This window comes from Rhinoraja longicauda, chromosome 2 (genome assembly GCF_053455715.1).
Source record: "Rhinoraja longicauda isolate Sanriku21f chromosome 2, sRhiLon1.1, whole genome shotgun sequence".
In the NCBI taxonomy this organism is placed as follows: Eukaryota; Metazoa; Chordata; class Chondrichthyes; order Rajiformes; family Arhynchobatidae; genus Rhinoraja; species Rhinoraja longicauda.
This window is the reverse complement of record NC_135954.1, coordinates 28,558,604-28,577,839: the sequence shown is the minus strand read 5'-3', so window position 1 is coordinate 28,577,839 and position 19,236 is coordinate 28,558,604. Positions and strand designations below refer to the sequence as shown.

Here is a 19,236-nt window from a genome sequence, read left to right as displayed (position 1 = left end):
GACTTTCCCCTGATATTGAACTCTTCCCATACCCTGTTTAAACGTCTAAGAAATAGTGTGTGGTCATAGTAACTGAATAAAAATAGCATAGTCTTGCGGTGAGAAATGGCTTTCATGGTTTCTTTTAATGTTTACTTTTAGAATGTGCATTAAATATTTTATACTTTGCATTTCCAGTTGTGCTCAAATCATTACATTTGTTGAGAGAGTTGCTCATATTACACCTACAATTGCCTTTTTGGTCGAGCATTTGAGGAATAATGTTTATTCAGTTAAGCCTTGAAACTTTAAAGCATTAACTTGATTACAACATGAAAAGTATGCTCTGATTTTGTGGATGAGCAGACATTGACATGGTCTTTGAAACTAACCACAATGAGATCACTGATGTGCACAACAGTTCCCCTGAATTGGTAGAGTTGATGACATGCAAGTTAACTTGGGCATGTGCCAGCTTAACATTAAAATCACTGAACCTCCCCATTTCCTTTTAATTTGATGAACAATTAATTCAGCCATGAGATGTATCCCACAGTAATCACTCTTCATTTTCCATTTGTGGAAATATTCTCTATAATGTGAATTGGCATTGCAATGTTTTTTACAGGAAATCTTGATGAACATGAAGGAGAAAGGAATAAAATCTTGTGCTGATAGGATTAGATGTAGTGTGGCGGAAGGAGGCCTGAGTGGAGTTTAAAAACTAGTGTAAATAATTTGGGCAAATGACCGATTTCTGTGCTGGAGATTGTTTTCTATTCTTTGGAAAAATTTGGACTGGTGCAAAGAAAAAGAATGGTTGCATAATGCGACAGATTGAAGCGGTTGAAGTAGTTATTTTGAGCATGCAAGGTGAATAGTTCGGCAAAAAAATAAATTTAAACTGGTCTTTATAATAAATTACTCGACCAGAAATGATTAGGAAAGAGAAACCACAAAAAAATCACAACTCCATGTAGGAAGGTAATGTTTAGTAGACATTTCCTTGTAGGAGGATTAAAGTGAATAAGGGTCCATAATATTAAGTTAATTAACTATTGAAATGCTAAATATATTTTCCAGAACTATTCACTAAACACTAAACTCCATCTGCCATTTCTCCTCCCACATCTCTAACTGATCAATATCGTATTGTATCTTTTGACAGCCTGCCTTATTGGCGCAACTCCACCAATTTTTATGTTATCTGCATAGTTACTCAGCAACCCATCCACATATTTTTTCATGCCACACACATATGAGGACCCAGAACTAATCCCTGCAAATCTTGTGTATTATAGATTTTGATAAGTTATTCAGAATGGCTTTTGTGTTCATGCTTTTCTTTGGATATTATATTAGAAAAAAAGAGTATTAAATTAAACGCCGTAATTAACAGTTGACAAAATTATATTTGTTAAATTTGAAGTATACTTCAAGGCACATATATATACATGAATCTCTCAGTATGACAATTAGAAGTGATTCTCTCATTTAAAATATATTTGTACCAGTTTTTAGATCATTGTTTTAAGCAAGGTATGCCTTGAGCTTCAGGAAAATGCTCTGGAAGATTTGGAAGAGAAAAACATCTATTTTCCAGGCCAGAAGAAGCTGATTGATGACCCGATGGATAGAAATATAGAAACATAGAAAATAGGTGCAGGAGTAGGCCATTCGGCCCTTCGAGCCAGCACCATCATTCAATATGATCATGGCTGATCATCCAAAATCAGTACCCCGTTCCTGCTTTTTCCCCATATCCCTTGATTTCCTTAGCTAAATCTAACTCTCTCTTGAAAACATCCAGTGAATTGGCCTCCACTGCCTTTTGTGGCAGAGAATTCCACAGATTCACAACTCTCTGGATCAAAATATATTTTTTATATGCAGTCGCACAGAATTTTTTTGTTCTTTTTGGTTATTTAGTGAATATATTAATATTCCAAGAATCAATAACATTGCACTTTCATATGGTTGGACAGAGCAGAAATTAGTAGTCAAGTTTAGAGATACAGCACGAAAACAGGTCCTTCAGCCCACCGAGTTCACACTTACCACGATCCACACACATTAACACTCCCTTACACACACTAGGGACAATTTTACATTTACCGCAAGCCAATTAACGTACAAACCTGCACGTCTTTGGAATGTGGGAGGAAACCAAAGATCTCAGAGAAAACCCAGGCAGGTCATGGGGAGAACGTACAAACTTCATATAGACAGCACCCGTAGTCAGGATTGAATCCGGGTCTCTGGCGCTGTAAAGCAGCAGCTCTACTGGACCGTGCCACCAGTCAAGTTAGGTAAAACATCGGCTTTGGGCTTCACTAAGCACTTTCCAATATTTTAAATAAAAATATAAACTCTTCCATGACTACTTATCTAGAATATTAAAATACATGAGACTCGGGATGGCTTGGTTATTTGGATTCGGAATGGGCTTACTCATGGAAGTCAAGGACTTGTGGTGTATTCTGGCTGGAGGCCTGTGGCAATTGGAGTTTTGCAGGGATCTGTACTTAGATGGGTTGATTAGTAAGTTTGCAGACAACACCAAAGTGTTACGGGGGACAATGAAGAAGGCCGTCAAAGTATACAGCAATATAGATATCAACAACAGAAATGGGCAGAGGAATGGCAGATGAAGTTTAATCTGCGCAAGTGTGAGGGTTGCACTTCGGGAGGTCGAAAAGAGGAGAAAGTATAGTTAATGGCAAGACCCGTAACAGCATTGATGTACAGAAGGATCTTGGGGCCCAATTCCATAGCTTCCTAAAATTAGAGCTATGCTCTTGGACTGCAATACTCAAAATGCGGACGAACCACAATCCCATAAAGCTGGAATGGAATGGAATACTTTATTGTCACATGTGACAAGGCACAGTGAAATTCTTTGCTTGCATACCCAAGGTATACAAATAGCGACCATCTACGGCGTTGACAAAGTTACAAAGTACGCCGGCTCCTCCTTTGTTCAATCCCCCCCGACAGTGGATCATATGCAGGCAGAGGAGATTAGTTTTACTAGACATCATGTTCAGAAAAAGACATTGTGGGCTGAAGGGCTTGTTCCTGCACTGTACTAGTTTATGTCCTGTAAGTTCTACATGTGCCTTGGTTCCATTCCTCTGTCCTTGGAAACGTTTAATCCATTCACTATTTCTTGCTAGCCAGCTTTCTTCCAATCTCAATCCATTGCATCCCAATTATCTGTGTTTCTTGCTTCATATTCCTTGCTGTAGCGGCTTCTTGCTTTCTTACATAGAAACATTAGAAAATAGGTGTAGGAGTAGGTCATTTAGCCCTTCGAGCCATGGCTGATCATCCAAAATCAGTACCCCATTCCTGCTTTACCCCCATATCCCTTGATTCCATTAGCCCTAAGAGCTAAATCTAACTCTCTCTTAAAACCATCCAGTGAATTGGCCTCCACTGCCTTCTGTGGTAGAGAATTCCACAGATTCACAACTCTCTGGGTGAATATGTTTTTCCTTTTCTCAGTCCTAAATGGCCTACCCCTTATTCTTAAACTGTGATCCCCGGTACTGGACATCCCCAACATCGGGAACATTTTTCCTGCATCTAGCCTGTCCTATTCCTTAATAATTTGATATGTTTTTTTAAGATCCCCTCTCATCCTTCTAAATTCCAGTGAATACAAACCCAGTCGACCCATTCTTCCATCATATGTCAGTCCTGCCATCCCGGGAATTAATCTGCTGAACCTACGCTGAACTCCCTCAATAGTAAAAATGTCCTTCCTCAAATTTGGAGACCAAAACTGCACACAATACACCAGGTGTGGTCTCACCATGGCCCTGTACAACTGCAGTTGGACCTCTTTGCTTCTATACTCAAATCCTCCCACTACGAAGGCCAATGTGCCATTTGCTTTCTTCATGGCCTGCTGCAACTGCACGCATACTTTCAGTGACTGATGTACAAGGACACCCAGGTTTTGTTGCACTTCTCCTTTTCTTAATCTGAATCCATTCAGATAATAATCTGCCTTCTTGTTCTTGCCACCAAAGTCGTTAACCTCACATTTATGCACATTATACTGCATCTGCCATTTCTTATCCATTGTCACTTCAAGGTTGATCTTAGTGACATTGGATAGAAATTGCTGTGCAAAGATGATTTAGAGCTCTGCACCCCAAAAGAGATAAACCTCCATCATAACATATAAGAAACAAGACATTTGTGACTCTTTATTGAACAAGGAAGGCTTATAAAAGTAAACTTTGAGTGAAAGTTCATCAGCCTTTAGAAACATAGAAACATAGAAAATAGGTGCAGGAGTAGGCCATTCGGCCCTTTGAGCCTGCACCGCCATTCAATATGATCATGGCTGATCATCCAGCTCAGTAGCCTGTACCTGCCTTCTCTCCATACCCCCTGATCCCTTTAACAAAAAGGGCCACATCTAACTCCCTCTTAAATATAGCCAATGAACTGGCCTCAACTACCTTCTGTGGCAGAGAATTCCACAGACTCACCACTCTGTGTGAAGAAATGTTTTCTCATCTCGGTCCTAAAAGACTTCCCCCTTATCCTTAAGCTGTGACCCCTGGTTCTGGACTCCCCCAACATCGGGAACAATCTTCCCGCATCTAGCCTCTCCAACCCCTTAAGAATTTTATATGTTTCTATAAGATCCCCCCTCAGTCTTCTAAATTCCAGCGAGTACAAGCCCAGTCTATCCAGTCTTTCCTCATATGTAAGTCCCGCCATCCCAGGGATTAATCTGGTGAACCTTCTCTGTACTCCCTCTAAGGCAAGAACGTCTTTCCTCAGGTTAGGAGACCAAAACTGCACACAATACTCCAGGTGCGGTTTCACCAAGGCCCTGTACAACTGCAGCAGAACCTCCCTGCTCCTAAACTCAAATCCTCTTGCTATGAATGCCAACATACCATTCGCTTTCTTCACTGCCTGCTGCACCTGCATGCTTGCTTTCAATGACTGGTGCACCATGACACCCAGGTCACGTTGCATCTCCCCTTCTCCCAATCGGTCACCATTCAGGTAATACTCTGCTTTCCTGTTCTTGCCGCCAAAGTGGATAACCTCACATTTATCCACATTATATTGCATCTGCCATGCATTTGCCCACTCGCCTAATCTATCCAAGTTACTAATTGTATCTCCAATGCACCTAACAAAACTTGATCTCTAATTGCAGAGCTCAGCCATGGATTAACATTTATTTCTAATGAAATGAACTAGAGGGGTTGGACAGGCTTGGACTTTATTTTGTGGGGTGATCTTATAAAGGTGTATCAAAACACGAGGGACAGAAAAAGGAGGAGTGCACTCAGACTTTTTTCCCAGGGTTGTGGAATCATGATCTAGTGAGCATAGGTTTAAGATGAGAGAGCAAATATTTAATTGAACCTGAGGGCCAACATATTCACACAGAGGATGGCACTCATATGGAATGAGGAAGTGGAGACACATTGATCTGCAGATCCTGGAATTTTGAGCAAAACGCCAAGTGCTGGAGGAACTCAGTGAAGGGAATGGACATGGCATTTTGAGTTGGAATGCTTCTTCAGAATGATAGAAGGGTTCCGCCCCAAAATGTCACCTGTCCATCTCCTCTATAGATGCTGCCTGACCCGCTGAGTTCCTCCAGCACCTTCAGTGTTGCTAGCAGAGATGGTTGAGTCCGTTACCATATCAACATTTAAAAGACAAGCACATGGATAAGGAAAGGTTCAGAGGGATATGGGTCTAAGGCAAGCAAATGGGACCTTGGTTGCCATGAATGAGTTGGGCCAGTGGGCCGATTTTCATGCTGTATGACTCCATGACTATTCAAAACAACAAGAAGAACATTTATTTGATAAACACATAAGAAAACACCCTAAAGCATTTCAAAGATTGTAATTAGATACAAATACAAGTGACAAATTTGATTTACATTGCAGTTTAGTCTGTTAAAATATTGCAAATCACATCCACTTGTATTCGCATATAGTATTATCTGATTTGATTGGATAACGCATAAACTGCTTCTGGGTATACTTAAACCTTGGATGTAATTAAATCCAAAAGCAAAGAAGGAGTGATTAGGACCGGTCCTTAAATGCTTTGTCCAGAGATCCGGGAGATTCTTAAATAAGGGAAAATAAGCAGAGGGATTCAGGAAGGAATTCCAAAACTGGATGTCTAAATAAGAGAGGTATAGATGCAAGTAATTGCAATTTTTGAGCTGTGCTAAGACGATGACAAATAGTAGTTTTTCAAGTTGGAGAAGCATGAAGCAGTTGGAAGATTGGTGAAAGTTAGATCTGAAGTTGAACACGAAGGTAACAATTTAATAGCGGTAATACATGAGCTTGGGATGGGTTATGGTGTGGATTTTGGGATGGCAGCAATGTTACAGTGGTAATTTTGTGGAGCATTGAAGCTAGGCGGCTGGCCAGGAGAGCATGAATCTGGAGAATAGCAAATAATTGGATGAGTTCCTTAACCATTGTGGTGAAGGAGTGCCAAAAACTGGTGACCTTGCAGAGCTAGGTGGACTTGACAACCTAGCAAATACACTGTGTTTTACATTTACTTCCAGACTTGATGACAAACAGGTGAAGATTGCAAAGCCGTGAAAGGTAGCTGAATTAGAGGCTTTCTTTTAATGTAAATCGAAGTTGCTTTACTACTGTACAACCTATTTTAGTACTTTTAAGTATTTCACAGCTGCAGCTAAATTTAAAGTTCAAAATCTAGTCTCAATAATTATGGCCAAAGAACTTTATCCCAGACGATCATAAAGACTGACACCCTGACGTAATTCACTGATATCCTGCAGAGGAAGGAAATCGACCACCCTTACACACATCAGTCTGAAGAAGGGTCTCGACCTGAAACGTCACCCATTCCTTCTCTCCAGAGATGCTGCCTGACCCGCTGAGTTACTCCAGCATTTTGTGATACCCTTACACACTTTATGCATCTCAGGATACACGGCCTCTGAAATTGGGCAACCACTTGCTGCTTGGTGATTGAGGATGGACAATAACAGCGAATACCCACATCACGTGGATTAATTAAAATATTTGGTGAAATTGCACTTCCTGTCTGCGAGGTTTGAGGAAGGCTTTTATTCAGTATTTCGCCGTAATGGTTTCCATTTGCCATATTGTTTTTATTAGAGATTTATCAAATTATTTTTTCTATTCCCATTCAGTCGATCAGTAACAATTTCTCAACATTGGCATCTGCCTTTGATTCTGTACCAGGATGTGGTTATGCTTGTGTGTTTGATCCGTTTTGTAGAATTGGGTTTTTGACGACAGCTTTACTGTAGGTAACTGCATGCATTGACTGGGAGATAATTGGGAGAAATCCGCTAATTCAACATGTATGCTCAAGAAGAAATGTGCAATACAAGCCTATAATTTTACAGTTAATTTACTTTATAAGTAATCATTGTGGAAGGTTGAACCCCCTCCTTTTTTTAATCAGGAATTAATTTGCATGTAGAATGGAAACAGGCACTGTGGTCAAAGGACTTGGAGACGTGTTAGTCTTCAAACACATTTTTTTTTTAAAGCCTTAAAAGAACTTTCCAGATGATTGCTAGTGTTGATTGTGGCAAATCTGGTGAGTTTAAATGCAACTACAATGCTTTTGGGTTGATTATTTAATTAGAAGCTTGCGCATATGATTAGTGACTACATGTAGTATAATGTGGGAATGAAGCTGTTATCAAACCATTATGACATTGAAGATCTGGTTAATGTCCTATACCAATGATCAAACGATTTCAGACATTATATCTAGAACATGACAGTGGGACCTTTTAACGCTCATTTCATGCTACAGAATGCTGACATAGTTGTCTGGTAGTAAGATTAGTATTTAGACAAAGACGTACTATTTTTAGTAACGGTTTATTGTGAATTTGGCAGTAGTTCCATGACTCTCAAATACATCATTTTGTAATTGTTTTCTCTCTCAATATAATGGCAATGTTATTAATGTGGGAATAACTGGTACATTGAATCTTTGGTATCATGATTTTTAATGAGAAATATAACAGATTGAATTTGTTTGGGGAGAGCAATGAAAAGACATAAAATAATTGTGGCATCATGGTGTTGGCATAAACATGCTCAAGTCACGGTGAAATGTGTTGTGCGACATTATACTGACAGCCTTCATTCGCTCTAAAATTGCTATCCTTTTACAAGGTGATTTTATACAAAAATGGTTCTTGGACATCTGTCAATTTCTTTAATTGGCAGATTTGCCTTAAGAAATAGAATCAACATACAATGAGTGACCATGGCATTGTCTCAGATTAGCTGTCCCTCTTTAATAAAGATGTACAGGCTTTAAGGTTTGTATTCATCTGTTGGAATCTTACCAATATTCTATTACTGCTTCATATCTTTAAATTGTGGGGTGGGGGTGGGTTCAGGAGAAAAGGTTCACATCTTTATGTTGATGTAAGCATAAAAGCATAAACTAATAGTATTAGTCACCCATATCTGTCAAAATTGCAATCTGCTTATGGTGGATATTGGCATCAAGTAAAAAAACTATTTTAATAACATGCATTGTTAATTATATTTAAATTATTAATATCACACAATCTGATGGGTGAAAAACTGTTGTGGATGTTCTCTCCACAGATATAGAGATTATTGACATGAAATAAAATTTTCTGTATTGGCAAATTTGCTTTGTGGTAGTCAGGATATATCAGCTGTGCGGTTGTGAGCTCATATGTCATCAAAGAAAATGGTAGAAATCGAACTATTGTCTTCTTCCATAATAAGTGATGTGTTTGATTCTAGGAACATACAAGACCGAGCACTATTGAAGGTTTACCACAGGGATCCTGCTCACATTTCTTTTAACCATTCTTCAAAGGCTTTAAATGGAGATGTAAGAGTAAGTACAATTATACACATAAGACTGTATGTATGTGTGTGCGCGTTTGAGATACTTGTTATCCTAATTTCTCAATTATCTATAACTGATCAAATGATGTTTGTGTGAACTTTTGGCTGGCTATGGACATTCACAAGAATGAATTGAGGTGTAGACGGCTGATGGAATAATGTGAAAATGTATCTGGGCTTTGATCTTTCTCTGTCCTGTAGATACTGTGTAAGTCAACCCCTGCAGCACATGGTTCCACTTTTGTGATATTGATAGCAGGTCTTTTTGTGGGTGAACCACTGGATTGTGTCACTTTTTAAAACTGGAAAGCCATCTCACAGAGGCAGTCTATTTTTTTACCTTTATTTTTGCCTTTTAAAGTGAATATTTTCATGGGATGGTATTTTCTTTTGGATTCAGTTTAGAAATGATTTCTAATCCTATCATTTAAAAAACAGCATAATCTTGCTATCCCGATCAACATCCTTGTCAACATGTAGAAAGTGACTAGAACCATTATACTAATAGTCACCAATGTGCGATTATAGCCTCGAGCAGAATCTTTACTGAATTTATCTGCTAAGTTGGTGACATTTTAGTTGATGCATTTGCAATAATTTTTTGGGGAGATGCAATATTATGTTAGATTCAAAACAGGATGATAACTAATAGTGCGCATTATTTAGTCACACTGAACTGTACTAGTTAGTTGTAAAAAATCATAGTACCCTTTGCTACATGGAAATTCAGCAATTCCACTATTGTGTTCAAATGCATGGCTATCAAGTTCCCTATTAAACAAAAAGCCTAATGAAACTCAGTTGAGGATGAGTCATTACATTGTTCTTTGTGATCGTGCTGCATTGAAAGTTCCTTTAATACACCGAGTGGCAGTCCACACAGGTTTTCTTTCCATTAAAATCCAAAGTGATTACATCAATATGTACAGAGTTCACAAATGCCCTTGTGTTCTCAGATATTACATGCACTGGTACTCCTTGCCAGAGAGAAACATGTGGAGCAGTGAGAGCTTGTTGGCTGTGTTTTTAAACGAGTTCAGCAATAGATTTTAGGTGTGGTCTTGCAGCTATTTTCAGGCTGTAATCATATCATTCCTCCCTCCGCTGTATCTGTTTGCATTTACGATAAACAGCAGTGAAGTGTTTCTATCGTCTGATTTCAGAGGTGAGTTTTCTGCACACTCTCCTCAGCCTAGATCAATGTTTTCCTAAAAGAACATTCCAGAATGTATTTTTTGAAGCTACTCATTCGCAGCCTGGTTTGAGAGAACAAATGCTTTGAAAAAGAACATCTGCAGTCCATTTAAAATGAAGATTTAGTGAGACGTCGGTTGGTGAAGGTACGTGTGGTTATGAACTTCAACATCAAGTTACCAGTAAGAAGGGGGTTGATGTGCATTGTGTTCAAGGGGTGCGGAGGTTAAACCAGTGTGTTTAAATTGCATTCTGTGTTCAGAGCAGACACAGTGATAGAGCAGATTGTCTCTGAACCTGCATGAGAAACTACTCTGACCTGAGAATACATTAAAGTTGTCGTGAAGGTCTGTGATCTGGGCTGACTTAACTCTTTGTAAATCAACTCTCCGACAATCAAAGTTGTTGTCTGGTGTTGCTGAGGAGAGGTGTGCAGTTTTCTAGCGATAAAACTTACAAACTGATTACCAGTTTCAGACATGAAAGGAAGAGGTTGTTTGGCTGTAGACTTGTAGCTGTATAAGAATAGTGAACAGAATTATGGGTGCAGTAGCAGCATCAGAACAAGTGGCATAAAGATTCATGGAATTAAATAATTATGTGCTGAATTGACAAGTGGAACTTTCATTCATAAAGCACTGAATGAGAAAGTGAAAGCATTCTCTGCCATTGAAATGTTAGTGTGTCGCTGCTCTCTTATGGCCTTTAAGTAAGGCTATGTTATTATATAAACTTTTTGTGGTGTTGGCAGAAACTCAACATTAATAGACTTGTGGTAAGACGATGAGAGATTTATATTCTTTCTCTCTGCATCCCACACTCTCTTCACCCCCCCTCCCCTGGACAGCTCTTTCAATGTTCTGCTGTCACAAATACTTTTTTACTCTTTGGTACAGAAACATCTATCTTAGTCAGATGCTTTTTTGATTTGACCATCATTTGTGTCTGAATCTTGGCATTGATTTCTCTGACCTGGTCATCATGAAAGTCCGAGCCTTGGCATTGAAAAATTCGCCCGCTGTTCAACCTCTGGAGATCACCGACAAATCCAGTCCTGTCCTTGTCCAACAACCACTGTTTATCAGCCAGGTTATTGTGTGGTGTATTTTTTCCCCTTACGATGCAAAATGTGTTCCTGATAATTTGTATTCAATGATGTCCATCACACAATAATAAAGCTCAAGATGGTTCTAATGAAAATTATCAAATAAACTGTAATGCTGTGCTGAACCCAAGTGTCTTACCGAACTGCCACTGGCTCAGCTAACACCTCCCTAGTCTCTGTGAGTCTCCTGTGCATTTTGCTGAATCATTGTGGGAGGTCAGTAAAATTTATTCTGTCTGGCCAAGGCTATTTTAAAACAAATACAAGCAGGGCCATCATCTGGTACGCATAGCTCCTGCCTACCAATCCTTATTCTATATCTCCACGTGCAGTTTTGCTTCAGCACATTTTACTGCAGTTTGCTTTAGCCAGTTATTAGGAGATGGGTTGGATTCTAATTTGGTTCTTACTTTCCTCTCCTTCCACCCTACACCCACCCAACCAAAACCCCTCTAAAACAACACAAAACATAACAATATGTTTCAATTAAATTCACTGGAAATGAATGAGGGAGGTGAGTGTGACCAGTGCTTGCACTCCCTCAGCAATCCCCCCCCTCCCCTCGCCTTCACCCCCCCCCCCCCCCGCCTTTCCCCCACCCGACCCCCTAACCAAGGAATGGATCCTTCACCTCTCATGGTATGAAATATGCTGCTGTCTCTTTGCGTCTTAGTTTAATTTAGTTTATTGTCACCTGTACAGAGATACAGTGAAAAGTTTTCGTTGTATGCTAACCAGTCAGCAGAAAAACAGTACATGATTACAATCGAGCCATTCACAGTGTACAGATACATGATAAAGGGAATAACGTGAATAACGTTCAGTGCAAGACAAAACCAGAAAAGTCCAATCAAAGATAGCCCGAGGGCTCTCACCAAATCTCCAAATCCCAGCTGTTTTTAGTGCTGGGCCTTTCATTGCACAGACACTCAGCAAGTTAAGCAAATAATCTTTGTAAAGACATGTGATGGTAGTTGCAGAGCAACAATACTAACGCCATAATCATCATACTTTGGACTGAAATTATTCTGTGTGGGACAGTACTTCATTTATTCCAGCAACTGTTTGTTGTCTTGTAAATCTTTAAACCAAGTATTAACTAATACAGTTTTTGTAATTAAACCATGCTTTCCTTAAACACAATGGCACAAGGAGAACATCTGAACAAACACATGCTAGGAAGGCACGGCCTGAACCATAGTAAAGAGTAGTGTGAGACTGATTTATCCTGACTGTCCTGGTATTAACGTCTTTAAAGGACTGTTTCCATAAACGTGCTTGGCAATCTTTTTTTATTATTTGCTGGTAAGTGCATGATATAAATGGAGTCAAGCAACCGCCACTCTGCATGTGTATCAAATTAGCACGATAAAAATAGTATACATATTTGTGGCTCATGTTAATTTTCTCTCTTTCCCCCTCATTCTTCCTCACTCCCTTCCACCTACTCCCACCCCTAGGGCTTGATACTTTTTATCCCTCAAAGGAATTGTTCTTTTATTAGCTATTTTTAATACTGAGGTAAACACTAAATGTTGATCCTGAAATGGTCCTCAAGCTGTTGATCATTGCATAATCCCCTTGATAACCTACCCCAACTTTAGGCAAAGCACATTTGTAACTTATATGTGGAAGGAAGGATCGAAGGGAAAGAGTAGTTAATGTGAAAACCAGTTCATGATTTTTTTTTACAGTTTCAGAAATGCAGCATTAAGGGCTTGGAATCCTACCTCTTGCAATCACTCTGGTACTCAGGTTTATATGTTAATCTTCAACTGCTTTAGTAAACTGTTGTGGGCTTTTGATGTTACAGAACCACTCTGGAAACAGTCTCGTGGCTTGAACTGGCACCTGTATATTTGATTCTAAATTAGCAATAAACTTGGCACAACAGGACACCATAAGTGCCTCACAAACATGATCTATAGCCTATAGTCAGGGGAAAACTCCACATAGTTTGTGGAATTAAACAAAGTGTAATGATACAGTTTTCCTAAAGGGCGCATACCTGTGGCCTGAGATTATACTGTAATACTGCTGTGGAATTTTGTCTGAGTCTCTTTACTATGTCTGCAATGGCCTTTTCAGTCAGACCTTTAATTACTTTTGCTACAGGAGTATGGTCTTGCTTGATGTTAATGTAACTCCATAAAAATGTTGGCCAAGGAAACATCTGAGGATAGCATTGAATATTACCTTGTGTAATTGCACAGAATGTGATACTACCCCAAATGCATTTTCAATTACAGTAGAGAAACAGCGCACACTTAAACTTTGCAATAAATTTTGCATATGCAGAAACCAAATAAAAAGCTGAGTCATGTGGAAAAAGCCAAAGTATAAGACCAACTTGATTGTTCTTGCAAAAAGAACCATGACCACATGGGTTTCTTCCAGGTCCTCCGGTTTCGTAGGTTAATTGGCCTCTGTAAATTGCCCCCTAGTGTGTAAGGAGTAGATGAGAAAGTGGGATAACATAGAATGGGTGATTGATGGCCGGCTTGGGCTCAGTGGGCCAAAGGGCCTGTTTCCATGTGTAGGAAGGAACTGCAAATGCCGGTTTAAAACCGATGATAGACACATAATGTTGGAGTGGGACAGGCAGCATCTCTGGAGAGAAAGAATGGGTGACATTTTGGGTCGAGACCATTCTTAAAACTAAAACTATAACCTAGTATGGGCTCAACAAATCAAATAGCTCAGATTCAGATTAATTTATTAATTATAGACCAGCATGCAATAATACTGGTTGTTTGCAATAAGCTCACAGAGTAAACAGCATACACACAGTAATGAAAAGTACAATAATGAGTGCAAGACAGCAGAATGGCACAAGATTGCTGTGCAATCTGAAGTCATGCAACAAATTCTAAGTGCGTAGTAGATGGATAAACACTCAAAAGGAAGCTTGACACTGGAATCTGATCATTGGTGAAAGTCTTTCTCTGTACTGCCATGCAGAATCTTTGTCTTGAGAAAATAACAGCATGTGAAAATGGGAAAATAACTGACCTGCAGAACATCATTCTCACTTACTAAGGTAATCACAATGCAACCATTCACATTCAAAGCAAGAGACTAGTTTGTGACGAACTCATTGCAACTGGTGGAATACTTTAACACAGAAAATATTTGCTATTGAATGGGCTTTTATAACAACATACCGATTATATGTTCTAATTTAAATTAATTTGGTGTTCTGGACTTGCACAAAAGGGAATGCAAAGGAAATAATTTGCATTTATATGGTACTTAAGTATGTCTCCAGGGAGGTCCAGCGCTTTTTGCAAGCAATTAATGCTAATTAAAGTGCAGGCGCAGTGTGTATCAAGGTCAAACTAAACACTGGAATATATATTAATAGTTCGATAAAGCATGCAGTGTTGTTCTAAACTAATGAGCAAATAGATGGGCTGAGTGGAACAGAGTTAGATACCAAGCTCTGACCTATATCGGCGAAACCAAGCGCAGGCTCGGCGATCGCTTCGCTGAACACCTGCGCTCGGTCCGCATTAACGCAACTGATCTCCCGGTGGCCCAGCACTTTAACTCCCCCTCCCATTCCCAGTCTGACCTCTCTGTCATGGGCCTCCTCCAGTGCCATAGTGAGGCCCGCCGGAAATTGGAGGAGCAGCACCTCATATTTCGCTTGGGCAGTTTGCGGCCTGGTGGTATGAACGTCGACTTCTCCAACTTCAGATAGCTCCTCTGTCCCTCCCTTCCCCTCCTCCTTCCCAGATCTCCTTCTATCTTCCTGTCTCCACCTATATCCTTCCTTTGTCCCACCCCCGACATCAGTCTGAAGAAGGGTCTCGACCCGAAACGTCACCCATTCCTTCTCTCCCGAGATGCTGCCTGACCTGCTGAGTTACTCCAGCATTTTGTGAATAAAAAGCTCTGACCTATAAGTCCTGATTTCAAATATGATCACTAGTGGTGGAACATGAATTGGGAATCCCATGTGGAATGATTCAGGGGCTCACAGTTCAACTGGCCCGGAGATACATCTGTCCCTTGTTCCCCTCTAATTCAATGATACTCAACTTTTTTTGTGGAGAAAACCAGGTGGATAATCAACATAATTTCTGAGGGTCACTCATGCAAATGAAGTTACCTTGTTGGCAGTGTTCTGGCTACCATTCAACGTGTGACCAGTGGCAGGGTGTCAACTTCCTGCAGTTCCCCAGCAGTTACCCCTCCATGCACTTCAACAGGGAAGAACAGCTACAAGGGAGACAGGTAGGTTTGGTGTAATTGACCAAAGAACGAGGGCTTGCTGTTTGCAGCAAGAATGGTCTGTGGTGCACTGTATCTCTTTGATTCGAGCTGGACCTTCTTGCTGCTGCAGGGGAGTGTGGGTAAGGGCTTGGTGAGTAGAGCTGGTGAGCTGTACAGAAACATCCCACGGACCATCACAGTCGCTGCACTATTCTTCCTCTGTTCCCAGATCATCTTTCCAGCTATGCTGATCAGTGTGACTACCCATTTGTTAGCTTAAAAAACAAATTTAGGGATTGGAGCTGTTGCTGTACAGAGAGCATCTCGACAATGAAGAAACAGATAAAATTTGTCATTACGATACAGGGAGGAGAGGGACTGTATTATTCAGACTGAAGAACTTAACATTCATTTCATAACTCTGCTCTTTTCCCATCGTCCAACTGTATTTTTCCCAAGTACTTTGCCAATTTTAATTTTAATTTTCTCACTGAAGATGCTTCCTCATCCAATCCAAACAGTATATAGTTTTGTTTATTATTGTCACGTGTACCGAGGTGCAGTGAAAAGCATTTGCCATCCAGTCAGCCAGTCAGCGAAAAGACTATACATGAATAAAATCAACCGTCCACAGTGTACAGATACCGGATAAAGGATATAACATTTAGTGCAAGATAAAGTCCAGTGATGCCAGAATGAAGATAGTTCGAAGGCCTTCAAAGAGGTAGATGGGAGGTCAGGATTGCTCTCTAGTTGGTGAGAGGATAGTTCAGTTGCCTGATAACAGCTGGGAAGAAACTGTCCCTGAATCTGAAGGTATGCGTTTTCAAACTTCTATACCTCTTGCCTGATGGGAGAGGGGAGAAAAAGGTGTGACCAGGGTGAGACTAGTTCTTGATTATGTTAGTGGCCTTGCCGAGTGGGAAGTGTAGATGGAGCCAGTGGATTGGGAGGTTGGGTTTGCGTGATGGTCAGGGCTACATCCACAACTCTCAGAATGTCCCACAATGTACAGTGCCCTCCACAATGTTTGGGACAAAGACCCCTCATTTATTTATTCACAAAATGCTGGAGTAACTTAGCAGGTCAGGCAGCATCTCGGGCAGCATCTCGACCCGAAACGTCACCCATTCCTTCTCTCCCGAGATGCTGCCTGACCTGCTGAGTTACTCCAGCATTTTGTGAATAAATCGATTTGTACCAGCATCTGCAGTTATTTTCTTATACCCCTCATTTATTTATTTATTTGCCTCTGTACTCCACAATTTGAGATTTTTAAAAGAAAAAATCACATACATAGACCTCCACAGCTAATGTCAGAAATCTCTATAATAAAGAAAAATCCCCAAACCTGTCCGACAGATCAGAAACACTATTCAGGAGTCAGGAGTGGATTTGTCAATGACCTCTGTCCACAGAAGACTTCATGAACAGAAATACAGAGGCTACACTGCAAGATGGAAACCACTGGCTCGCCACAAAAATAGGATGGCCAGGTTACAGTTTACCAAGAAGTACTTAAAAGAGCAACCACAGTTCTGGAAAAAGGTCTTGTGGACAGATGAGACGAAGATTATCTAATATCAGAGTGAAGGCAAGAGGAAAGTATGGAGGAGAGAAGGAACTGCCAAAGATCCAAAACATACCACCTTATCTGTGAAACACAGTGGAGGGGGTGGGTGGTATGGCCTGAGCAAGTATGGCTACTGAAGGTAACGGCTCACTTATTTTCATTGATGATACAACTGCTGATGGTAGTAGCATAATGAATTCTGAAGTGTATAAACACATCCTATCTGCTCATTCAACCAAATGCCTCAAAACTCATTGGCCGGTGGTTCATTCTACAGCAAGACAATGATCCCAAACATACTGCTAAAGCCCCCAAAACAAGCATAAGCTGAAAATGGCAGAGTATCACCAGAGAAGACACCCAGCAACTGGTGATGTCCATGAATCGCAGACTTCAAGCAGTCATTGCATGCAAAGGATATGCAACAAAATACTAAACATGACTACTTTCATTTACATGACATTGCTGTGTCCCAAACATTATGGTGCCCATTATGGGGGGACTATGTATAAACACTACTGTAATTTCTACATGGTGAAACCAAATTGTATAAAAATGGCCTTTATTAAAATCTGACAATGTGCAGTTTAACCACATGTGATTTTTTCTATTACAAATCTCAAATTGTGGAGTACAGAGGCAAATAAATAAATGCTGGATCTTTGTCCCAAACATTATGGAGGGCACTGTAACTTACCGTATTGGGATCTGCACTTAGAATCAATATTTTCCACTCCTCCAAACTTGCCTCATCTGGACACAGGCGGTCTGCCTTACTTATACAAAGAGTATTTGAGCTCTCCAACAAGGCACGCCAATGGGAATTAGTAAGTCAGGAGCATCACATGACAGGTGTAAGAAGGAACTGCAGATGCTGATTTAAACCGAAGATAAATACAATAAGCTGAGTTACTCCAACTTTGTGTCTAGCATCACATGACGTGCCTGGGACCAATTTGCACCCCGCAAGTTTTCAGGAAGCTGGGTCATGCCCTCAGGATCCACCTGAAGCTGGCATCAGTCCCGATCTCACTTTGATCAATGGACCGAAATCCCATCGTCCACCTGCGAGGACTTGGAGTTGTGGTTTGGATTAGTTTCATCTGTTCCACTTTCTGCACTTCTACAGACACCTCCCTTTGAAGGCTGATTTGAAAGGAAGCCTCCATGGTCTAAATCAAAGTTCAAACAGAATAACAGCAGGAAAGTCATCAAACATGCACATGGGTGTATTCGGTGAGAGGGGAAGAAATCAACTGAAATGGCTATATAACATAGAAACATAGAAAATAGGTGCAGGAGGAGGCCATTCGGCCCTTTGACCTAGCACCGCCATTCATTGTGATCATGGCTGATCGTCCCCAATCAATAACCCGTGCCTGCCTTCTCCCCATATCCCTTGATTCCACTAGCCCCTGGAGCTCTATCTAACTCTCTCTTAAATTCATCCAGTGCTTTGTCCTCCACTGCCCTCTGTGGCAGAGAATTCCACAAATTCACAACTCTCTGGGTGAAAAAGCTTTTTCTCACCTCAGTTTTAAATGGCCTCCCCTTTATTCTAAGACTGTGGCCCTTGGTTCTGGACTCGCCCAACATTGGGAACATTTTTCCTGCATCTAGCTTGTCCAGTCCTTTTTATAATTTTATATGTTTCTATAAGATCCCCTCTCATCCTTCTAAACTCCAGTGATGTCCCGCCATCCCAGGGATCAATCTTGTGAATCTACGCTGCACTGCCACAATTACAAGGATGTCCTTCCACAAATTAGGAGACCAAAACTGCACACAATACTCCAGATATGGTCTTACCAGGGCCCTATACAACTGCAAAAGAACCTCTTTACACCAATACTGAAATCCTCTTGTTATGAAGGCCAACATTCCATTAGCTTTCTTCACTGCCTGCTGTACCTGCACGCCAACTTTCAGTGACTGGTGTACAAGGACACCCAGGTCTCGCTGCACCTCCCCCTTACCTAACCTAACTCTATTGAGATAATAATCTGCCTCCTTGTTTTTGCCGCCAAAAGTGGACAACCTCACATTTATCTATATTATTATACTGCATCTGCCCACTCACTCAGGTGATTGGACACATTAGAGGAGGGAAACATGTTCCCAATGTTGGGGGAGTCCAGAACAAGGGGCCACAGTTTAAGAATAAGGGGTAGGCCATTTAGAACGGAGATGAGGAAGAACTTTTTCAGTCAGAGAGTGGTGAAGGTGTGGAATTCTCTGCCTCAGAA

The 19,236-nt window shown here is 40.6% G+C and overlaps 1 protein-coding gene across 4 annotated transcripts in view; it reads left to right on the top strand.

Annotated features, from left to right (window-relative positions):
* The window catches only part of LOC144603091 (sickle tail protein homolog), a 514,507-nt gene that overhangs the window by 384,283 nt on the left and 110,988 nt on the right, over window positions 1-19,236 (top strand). For 3 of the 4 annotated variants that reach the window (XM_078416234.1, XM_078416240.1, XM_078416248.1), the window contains one exon: window positions 8,793-8,889. In XM_078416234.1, the coding sequence (XP_078272360.1) occupies window positions 8,793-8,889 (97 nt within the window). Of the gene's footprint in view, window positions 1-8,792; window positions 8,890-10,155; window positions 10,241-19,236 lie in introns of those variants that run through there. The other variant, XM_078416255.1, reaches the window with a different exon arrangement.